This window comes from Sturnus vulgaris, chromosome 5 (genome assembly GCF_052056855.1).
Source record: "Sturnus vulgaris isolate bStuVul1 chromosome 5, bStuVul1.hap1, whole genome shotgun sequence".
NCBI lineage: Eukaryota > Metazoa > Chordata > Aves > Passeriformes > Sturnidae > Sturnus > Sturnus vulgaris.
The window spans coordinates 17,229,666-17,240,538 of record NC_142247.1 but is presented as its reverse complement, the minus strand read 5'-3'; the positions used below and the strand labels follow the sequence as shown (position 1 = coordinate 17,240,538).

General features: G+C 37.9%; 1 protein-coding gene across 1 annotated transcript; it reads left to right on the top strand.

The window, feature by feature from the left end:
- Window positions 1-2,869: 2,869 nt before the first annotated feature.
- Window positions 2,870-10,504, top strand: LOC106855010 (uncharacterized). Its single transcript, XM_014879299.2, has 6 exons — window positions 2,870-3,076; window positions 5,398-5,603; window positions 6,765-6,831; window positions 7,952-8,042; window positions 9,115-9,224; window positions 9,828-10,504. Exons 1-6 carry the CDS (start codon window positions 2,908-2,910, stop codon window positions 10,115-10,117), a joined length of 933 nt encoding a protein of 310 aa, XP_014734785.1. The 5' UTR covers window positions 2,870-2,907; the 3' UTR covers window positions 10,118-10,504.
- Window positions 10,505-10,873: the final 369 nt, after the last annotated feature.

The following is a 10,873-nucleotide window of genomic DNA, read 5'->3' as shown; positions in this document are numbered from 1 at the left end:
ACGAAAGAAGCAGTTGTGTTCATCCAACATAATCATTTTTCTGAAAAGGATTTAAAGTGGTGTTACCTGAATGCTGGGTTAAGAACTAAGCATTTCAGGGGCCTTTATGTAACAGCCTCACATACATTTTTGAGATTTCCACCACTTTGAGATTCCAGTGTGTGGCTCTCTTTACAGGTCTACACAGCCCATCCATTTATGATTCATAAATTTTATCCATTTTCAATTTTGTGTCTGAGCTTTCAAGCACACAACTGCTCCTGGATCACACATGATCTTCAATTATCAATTCTGATGACACAGGTACTTTTACATGCTCACAGTGTTTAATACCTGTACCCTGCTTGTTTTTTGCCAGTGACTAGTTTCCTTTGTAATTTTCCCTGAAATGTTGCCTGAAATGCATGAACATTTCAATACGACTTAACTCTGTAAAACAAGAAAGGAGCAAACAATCAAGGGGAAAAAAGTTTAGACGTGAATATCACTCTAAGACAAATGTGCAAAACCCTCCAGAATGCTATGCAGACAAGGCTGAATTGCAATTATTAAAATGTAAAAACTACTTTCCTAAGTAACTTTTCATAATTTATTATGCCACAGAAAAAAAAAAAAAGAAAAAATACTTTCCTATGATACTGTCTAGTTCTAGCCTTCTAAAAAATCTACTGCCAAATAAACAGCAAAACTTAAATCCTGCAGCCTTGCTTTTGTTTTTGTTACAGGCAGAACCAGGGGCAGAAAACAAGAATTAACACTTGAAGAGAAATAAGTGAGAAAAGACAAAAACAGCTGAAAGGAAAATGTTCCATAAATGATTCTGGTAACTTTTGATATTTTCATTTCACAATCCAAAACTTACTAAAAAAGAATCTCACAGATACCATTGTGTCTGGTAACAGTTTCTCTGTAGGTAAACTACATAATGTAATGTAAATGTAAATGTAAACTACATAATGTAATTTACATGGAGAGCAGTCTAAGCACCTTTGAACACTGAGATAAGAAGTTTAAGAGCTGCTTTTATTAGCTAAGATCTACGTGACATTAAAATTATCATCTGTTTTAGATCAGTGAAATATGTACTTGCTCATAGATGAAACTGATGATGTCAAACTGACCTGATGTTAAAGCTTATTTTTTCAACATGGGAATGAATAAATAAAATATTAAGTGTTCAACAGAAACGTTTACTTCCTCAGCAGCATTAAGTTTCACAAAATTACCACTGAGAAATCAGAAATATATCATAAATTTTGTCATTGATTATTTATGTGCAAAAATGCATTCATTTGTCTATTCACTTGCAGTCTGTGCCACAGCTGCATCCCAATTCTACAAAGCATGAAAGGTGAAAGGGTTGTGCGATGTTGAGTTACAACAAAATCTTAAACAATCAGATAAATCCAGTGAGCAATAAGCAGATAAATAGCAAACACTGGAGTTTCAAAAAGAAATACTTTCCCTTATTTAGGCAAGTACATGTGTTTTATTTTAATTTACTTTTCCTATTGCAGCACAGAAATACAAACTAATTTAATTAGACAAGATTTTCCTCCCTTCAGTGTTGAAAATTAACTTTGTAAGAGCTCTTGCTAGCGACTGAAAAATATTTGAAATGCAGTTTTGTCTTCAGGCAAGGAACTGCTGGCATGTTATTAAACATTAAACTTTTGGGGTTTTATTGTTGAACAGGTCATTAAGGGTTTTTTTATTTGATACATAAAAAAATAATTCAAAGTAAAAATGCACATATATTGTAGATTCAATAGTACAAATTTTTTAAAAGAGAGTCTCTTAAAACAAGTATTTACTCTTCCTATGGTATGGCTTTAAATACACATCAGGGCATTTTACAAAGACAGCTTCATGAGGTAAACATGCCAATTCTTGGCCAGTAACTCATGCTACTACCTCTTACTTCTTTGCAGCTAATTCCTGAACAGGAACGATCTGTATTTGTCTTCATGACTGTTTTTCATAAAGTTTACCATTAAAGTACCCAGTTTGATATCTTAATAGAAGATGCTGTGATTTATTACTCTGGTTTACTAGCGCTCATACGTTTCAGTTCACTCTTAGTTTCTTTTTGGACTTTACAATTAACTCCACCGACTGCTGATACTCTTTCCTCCCCAAGGCCTTTGGTTTTTCCAAGCCATACTTTCAGTCTTAACTTTTCCTGGTTTTCCTATTCCTGAGCATTTAAAGCTGCGCGTGGTGTCTTTGGCAAACTCCATTGCTTCCAAAATCACCACCCTCCCCTTATCTGCCAATCCAGCTTAAAACCCACCCAAGCAAAGGACATTCTTTGCTGAATAAATGCGTGCTCCCCAGTGTGTTCAGGATGCTCATCATTTAGCTGCCCATTGCTAACATGTTCGTCTTGTGGCACTAAACGGACTAAACATTAAACATCTGCTTTTTCTGCATCTTCTTCACTTTCGTTTAACCCTTTCCGGCAAAAATCTTCACTTGCCACCGGAAAAGTCCTTCAGCCCTCGGGGTACAGCTCATGTGCTGGCTTTAGGAGGAGAGCCGGTGCCGCGGCCGGAGCCATGCCGCACCGCACCGCGCCGTGCCTGCCGTGCCGTGCCGTGCCGTGCCGTGCCGTGCCGTGCCGTGCCGGGCAGTGCCGTGCCGTGCCGGGTGCCGTGCCGTGCCGTGCCGTGCCGGGCTGTGCCATGCCGGGCAGTGCTGTGCCGGGCCCGGCCGTGCCGTGCCGTGCCGTGCCGGGCAGTGCTGTGCCGTGCCGTGCCGGGTGCCGTGCCGTGCCGTGCCGTGCCGGGCTGTGCCATGCCGGGCAGTGCTGTGCCGGGCCCGGCCGTGCCGCGGGGCGCCGCCGGGGGCGCTGTGGCGGGCGCGGGGCGCGGCCCGGCCGCGGGAGCCGGCGGGGAGGAGGCGGCCATGGCGCTCTCGGCCGTGCAGCAGGTGCTGGTCTCGGCCGTGCTGGTGCTCTGCGTCTTCGTCGTCATGCCCAGGATGTTCGGGGGAGGAGGCGGCGTGCGGCCCGGGCGGTCTCCGCGGGGCGGCAAGGCCGGCCCCGGCCATTACGATCCCCGTCAGCACGGCAGAGGTAGGAGCCGGGGCGATGCCGCGGCCGGGGTTCCGGGCGGGAGCCGCCGCGGGCTCGAAGGGAGCCCCAGAGGGATCCGAGAGGGATCGCCGGCGGGAGACGCGGGCTGTGCACGGGCTGTGGACGGAGAGGCCTGGTCAGACCGCTTCGATCTGGCCTGTGTGCGCCTTAAACACCCCCAGCTCCTGCGGTGTTTTGCTGTCCTGTTTTGCCAGTGCTTTGGGTTTTGTCCGTGTTGTCTTACCAGAACTACTCTAAAGTGCAGGGAACGCCCGGTAATTGGAAGTGCGGAGCGGTGTGATGAGCAATGCCCGCAGGCGCACAATCGAACGGATGAGCTGAGCGGTCTCACAGGGAAAAATCAATTGCAATAAGGAAGCCCAGTGTTACTGTTAGTAAATACACGAACAGAGTCATACAAAATCTGTCCGGCAGTGTATTAAAAGAGTCTAAGATGCTTGTTTAGAAAAGGTATCAATGAATGCGTTACAGTTTACTACTTGTAGTAGCTATAGTGGTATCCATGTATGTTAAGCCATGTTAGTGCATATCACGATTTGGCTCAAAGTCGAAAGGTAGACCTTTGTTTTTGGCAATCACAAAAAGCCTGCTTTTGTGGGGTAGCTCTGTGATTCATTGGTGATGCCTTCCAAGGTGTTTCAAACCAAGAGACAGATAGTTGCTGTAATCCTCCAGGTCTGTCTGTGCTTTTCCCTACTGGCAGAAAAATGGAGCTGCTACCATGTTCTTCCCGCCTGATGTCAAACTTACTGTGCTTCATAAGCTCTTGCCTGATTACTTTTTATTTATAATGTAGCTGTATATTCCCTATTGATCAAATTATTTTAAAACCAAATCCTAAAAAAAAAAAAAAAAAAGAAGCACTTCATATGCTGGTGATTCTACTGAAGTACTGGCCCAGCACTGAGTAAAAGAAATTTCAGACAGATCTCCTATTGTCATCTCTCTGAGTGGTGCTTTTTTTCCTGGTTGGCTAGTAACTCACTTTGCCATTTCTTCTGTGGGATAAGCTTGGTGCAGGACACTGGACTCCACTAGGATTCAACATTCTTCCTCTCCCATTCGTATTTGTGTGATCTGTAGAAATGTTTTTCATCTGTGATAGTAACTATTTTAGTAAAACTTCTCATTTACTTTAAAAACAAATAGAACTTAAAATAGGGAAAAAGATGAGTGCAAATGTAAAACAAGGAATCAATATGAAACATTGTGAAAGGTGGAAAAATATATAAATGTGATATGTGATTTCCAGATTAGTTAGCAAGTCTAAACTTACTTGTTCTGAATTTGCACTGAAATATGAAGGTAGTTTGAGTTCTGATTGTATCAGCTAGAGCATTTAGGTTTTGTGTAACATTAATTTTTTCTTTATCAGATTGTGGTTGTACTTTGCACATTTGAGTTACATTACTGTGAGTTCCTGAAATGCCACTGTCACAGTATTAATTGATAAATAGTGACTTACATAATGGTCTTCTGCTTTGGCACTTGGTTGAGACATGAGTGTAAAACTTCACAATCCCCCAATCCCCTGCAGTCTGTCTCTGCAATCATCTGCATTCTTTATATGGTACTGTTCCATATGTGCATGTCCCATGAACCCTTGATTTAACTACCAAATAACCTGTTTCCTAAATTGAACAATGACATTGGCTGTTTTCTCATCTGCTCCCTGTTCCAGCAGGCAAATTATGTGCAAAAATACCCCTGAGCTCCAAGGTTGCATCTCTTGGCTATTGTATAATTTTCTCCTGCTAAATATTTGATTTGCAAAGGCACAGTACTTCTGAGCTTGTGGGAATATCCATGAAAAATTGAGTTTACTGTCAAAATATTGAAAGCAGCAGCAGCACAGCGTATTTCAACAAAACTTTTTTTCTGGGACCAGACAATTCAATTTGTAATTAACTCAGTTCCTTTGGTTTAAAGGAAAAAATATTAATTACTGTTTTCAGCATTATCAATAATTTCCCTGAGTATGCTTTAATTTCAAGATTTAAGTTGTTTCTTGTTATATCTGTCTTTCTGTGGTTTGCTGAGGGTTTGCCAATGTTGCTGTGAAGCTTAAAAATTGTACATTAAAGAAACCAAGCTTGGTTTGAGAGTTTTTGCTTCCTAGATTTAACTGCATCCTGTTAATGTAAGAATAATTTTTAATTTTTTAAGTGGATACAAGGCCACACCATCTTAGAAGAGTGAGGAACAAAGATGTTACACAAGAAGAAAAAAATGTAATTCCAGTTGTGGACTCCTAATTTTATTTCTTACTTTGTTATCTTTCCCTCAATTTCATTTTTAAGGTAGTCCTCAGACAGTTTATCAAGCTCACCGGAATCCAGGAAATTCTGACAGTAATACTTACCAGAGTATTCAACAGATGAGAAATGCAATGGAAAAAGAGATAAAAAGTGAGAGAACAAGAGGAAATGGTCGAGAGTTAGCATTCACCCTCATGCCGTTGTATGCTCTTGGAGTGGGAATGTTTGCAGCATACAAACTTCTTAAGGTAAGCCATAGGAAAAGCATTAAATTATTGTGGTTAGGAGGAAATGTAACTTCTTGGCTTGTTTGTTTGTTCTTCTAATTCTGAGCCATGGTTGTCCAAAAGCTATTTCTTGCTCTGTTTTTGAATTGAAGTCCAAACTTAAAATTTCAGCATATCTAATTATTCTGTATAAATGCCTCTGGCTTACGTATTTTTAGATGCTTGAAGAAGTAAGAATCTTACCCTGCAGCCTCAAATGAGAATCTGAGAACCTAAACTGTGCTGCTGCCTGAGTAACCTAAGTCTCATCTGTGTTTTCACTTCCTTTTCATTCTTCAGAATGAGTCTGAGTATGGGAAGGAGGCGGACAATTCCTGCAGAGCAGTGGTCTTAGATTAGCAGTTAGAATAGCAAGTAGACTTGACCTTTTGTCTGGACTTCTCATTTGATCATTTGATCTCACTTGTAGTTGCAACATGCAGCTTTATTTGCAGTATGGCATACCTTTTCTACCGTTTGTAAATTCAAAAAGGAGAACACGATAGGTTGTTTCTTAAAAGGAATCAGTCTTGAAATGCATTATTTATAGTAAGAGATACTGCAGGACTTACAAAGCTGAGAGTGCACCTGGAATATTGTTGCTTGCCCTCAGGGAAAATAAAAATGAACAGGAGTAAGACTGGAGACAACATCCTCATTTCTGGAGTCAGTTCGTGTTAGTCTTGGTATGAGAAAAATATCACAGCTTAGCAAAATTAGTGTGATGCTGCCCAGTTTAGTATGAGATTTAAAAACCATGAAAACTGTATTTTGTGTGTTAAAATTCTTTACACTTGAGCTTGTGGGATTAAAATGTAAATATTGTTATTATAGTATCTTTATTACTTTAAGAAATAAATTCTGTATTGTAGTTAATGATAGGAGACTAGATCCAGTAACCTAGAAAGCTTCTTCTTTTTGAAATAGCGACTGCTTTCTTTTACAGCTTTTGCCAGTCATGTTGTGTTTGCTTAAAATCAAAGTTTTAGTTTAAGACAGGAAGGAGGCATCATAGAAGAAAAGTTTCATTAATGTAGCACATTTTCATGGTTGCTGTTTACTTTCACTAAAATTCTAAATGCAGTTTTGTTTTTATTACACAAATAGTAATGAAGTTGTTTAACTTGATTGTATTTTTTAAAGATGAAGTCACATGAAGAAAGTCACTCCAAAAAGGAAAAAAGTACAGAAGACAAGGCAAAAGAAACAGGTAACACACCCATTCAGAATGCATGTGTTCAACAAAAATGGTTATTTCCTACTGGAACAAAACGTGTTTTTATTGATACAATCTAGCTAAATGAAGATGATCTTTCAAGTTACTTAGAGCAGTTAGGAATCTACAAACACCTACTTTGTTATTCTGTATGTTTGAAATGCTTGTTTGAGGTTGTTTAAATTCTCCAGATGTAATGCTCTTCAAACAGCTGTAGCAATGCAGTATGATTCTCTGCCTTTAAAATATCTGATGTTTTTCTCACTTAAAATCTGTTCAGTTTTCGTCAGTTTAGATGGGATATAATTGAATAAATGGGGTATTTAAAAATAATATAATTATCTGGTTTAGAACTGAACTGTATTGACAGTGGTACAGTATGGCTGAATAATTATAGAGACCATTTATGATTTCTAGGCCAAATGAGAAACCTGTCACAAACATTAAAATTTGATGCTGTTTTCATACCTTTCCCTCCCTTGTATAGACACATTTTTAGTGAATTAAACAACTAGCAGCATCTTTTGGTGTCTGTGTGCGCCAGGTCTGTAATGAGGTTCAGCAGTGATTTGCTACACTGCCTTCTCATCATCCTTGTGTGTTGCATTCTTCTTTCTTCAAAGTTTAATTGTATTTTAGAAGGAGTGACTCCTCTTGATTCTAGTGCATTAAGCATTAAATATATTTGTAAGGTGTGAATAGACAAACACATGAAAGCATATGAAGTGTAAATACAGTACTTACATCTCGGGAAGTCTTGCAGCTGCATAGTTTTTGAGACTGGGAAGGTGAGCTCCACATTCTTTTTCAGTTTCTACAAAGGTATCCTCTGTTTGGGCATTATTGGGGATAGGTTGCTGGGTGGAAAGACTTCTGTTCACACATAATAATGCTTCTGTTCTTACCCCACCACTCCCTTTTCATATTGTAGAATTTTATAGATGAAAGAAGCTTTCTGGTTTTGAATCTTTTGAATGAAAAATATAAATTAATATCCTAATGATTTTGTAAAGACATTTTTTACAAAGTTCTTTCTCTCCTGCTCCCCCTCTCTCCCCCCACCACCTCCCTCCTTTTTTGTTTTATTGTTTTTGTTTGTGCTTGTTTTTGTTAGAGCATCAGCTTTTAGAACTGGAGCAACATCTAGCACAGACAGAGAAAATGTTAAATTCTTTATTGACTCAGTTGGATCCACTTTCAAACTGGTGAGTATTTCTAAAAAAATCTCAGTGTTATTTCCTGTATATTGAAATTTGCCAAAATGTTAACAAAGAGTTCTTAAAATTATCCTTATATATAGGTAAGGAACTGTTTTAGGAACCTTCTTTGATTACTTATTGTTTCTTTAGCCTTTTGCAGGTAATACCAATTCTGCCATTTGTGAACTTTTTCACAGATACCTTCCATCTCTTGTTCACCAAACATAAATGCAGAAGACATGTGATCATTTTACTGTGGCTTAACAAGATGAACTTTAATATTGACCAAGGAGACTAATAGTGAAAACATGCTTAAACTCAGTAGCATTTGAAAGCCCTTGTGGGAATTAGATTTTGGTAGCAGAGTTTCTTTTTTTAGGTGTAATTATAAGAAAAAAATAGTTAACAGGATATAGCTGCTTATTTTTGTGTTTTGAAATGAATCTGTGAAGTGTGTGTGTATTTCAGTGAAATAGAACTTATCTATTTTAGTATGACAAGGAAATCAGTAATATTAAAACTCCTTGTAGTTTAAAGAAGTTCTGTTCTTAAGAAGCTAGAGCCTTACTTATCTACTAGAAATAAAAGTATCCATGCAGTTAATTTTCTAGACTGACATCCTTCACGAAACACAGGTTAAAACGTGCAGAATTTCCTAACTTGATATCTGCTGAAACTGTTAATCAGCAAATTCACTGGCCAGTTTGCCTAACAAATTTCTAGTAGTGATGGGGAGGAAGGTTAAAAAGCCTTGAATGAGAAAAGCCTTCAAACTTTAAAGTTCTGTATTAGGTATTGTTGTACTACTAGTGACAGTACTTGGGATAATTGTTACTTTCAGTAGCCATTACTCCACACTGGCCCTTGGGGCTCCAGTGTTAGAGTACAGAGACATTCAGTAGCTGTATGGTGTAATGGCCTCCCCACTTCTCAAGAGACAGTGCTCAAAGGAAAGCTTGACCTAAACATTTCACAAACTTAACTATGGTATCTATGCACAGAAAGAAATACTGCAGTAAGTGTGTTATTACCAAGCACTCCCTTCCAAGATAATATTTCAGCTGTCTTTTTTTTCTAGTGTCAATGCTTTAGCTTGTGAGCAGAAAGATGAAATAATGACACAGCTCCAATCAATTAGACGACTGATGAAAGAAAGTGGATTGGATAAATCAGAAAACAAGATGAAAGGTAATTTAATTTTCAGACAGATAGATAATTAAGTAGTTTATATTTTAGGAGAATAAATAGATCTTACTATAATAATGTTCAGCTTCTGCACCTTAGGTCATTTGTATGGAGTTAGTTTTATTCTGTAGGAATACCATTCTTCTTATTTGAGATGTATCCAATTTCAAGTGTTTGATACATCATGATTTATTTAAGAATAGGTGCTCAAGACATTGAACTGGGATGTCACAGTCACATTCTGTTTTGATAAAATGGGCTTTTGGAACATCAGTTCCTAAGCAGTCTGTTTGTACTGGACGAACTTTAGGCAAAAGATTTCTAAATGGGGACCTCTGAGTCTGTGAGTAATGCTTGCATAAAACACTAAACAGCAAATTGTATGTTTGTTTCAACTGGAGACTTCCAAGAGTTGCATAGTAGCCCAAGAGAAATGTTAAATGTTAAGAATGGTCCACTAGAAATTTGGGGAATTTTTGCATTATTGGAGTCTTAATAAAATAGAAAAAAAAAAAAAACTAATGTAAAAATACTTCTAAACTGACACTGAAATTCAGAGCCTTACCCAGCAAACTTTAATTTTGATTATTTTTTTGGAATTTAAAGATCTTGGACACATTTGTAATGAGAAACTTGAAGATCTCATTCAGTCATTTGCTGAACATTCTCAAGAAAATGAAATAGACAACAGAGAAGATGACTGTAATGAAGATTTGCTTGAGGATGTTGATAATGATTACAAAATAGAAGAGCATGAATTACACAGTGAATGTGAAATACATCAGTTGGAGCCAGATGTTGTAGAAGATGAAGAAATGATAAGCAAAGATGCCATTGAATCAGAAGAGATGGGACTGAGGAGACGCAATAGATGTGAATGGAATCTGCATATGTAAAACTTCCAAAAGCTTATGAATTCTTTTTATAATATTGTATGCACTTTAAACTGAAATGAAGCTATTGTGCACTGCTATATGCTTTAAAAAGAGGGGTGAAATACTGCCCTTGCTCGTATCTTTGACAATTCTGTAACTGACTTCATTGGCAGCAGAATTTTACTCAGGATGTTTACATATTTTTCTATTTATTTTTCCCTATAAAAATATTTCTGTACTCTGTATATAATGCACTGTAATTATATCTGACGCTTCACTAAAATATTAGAATATCTTCTAATTTAGGCTATAAAGAATAGATGTTCCATAAATGTTTTGTAACTAGAAAGCATTATGCCACTTGAATTGTGACTTTCTAGAGTTCATTAAAGAGCATGCACTGATGAATTGAGCTCTTTATGGAAAAATTTTCTCTGGGAGTGCGAAAAGCAGTATAGGTCAAGTCTTTGATACTCATTCATAGTTAAGTTTCTTTATTTAGAGAGTGAAATTTAGCCATGGACATTATATGAAAATAATGATATCTGAATTTGCAGTCTCCTGAGTAATGATGTTTAGTTTTGTCAACTTAATCCCTAATGTATTACACTAGATCAGTTAATTTCTTCCCCACTTGCCACTGCTTGAACTCAGCAGCTGTCTAATAACTCACTGATACCCATTAGTACTGTATCTCTGTTTCACATTTATTTTAATACCATAGAATCTGACCTTTTGATTCATTTTAATACTCTTTTTTAACATCAAATTAACAGA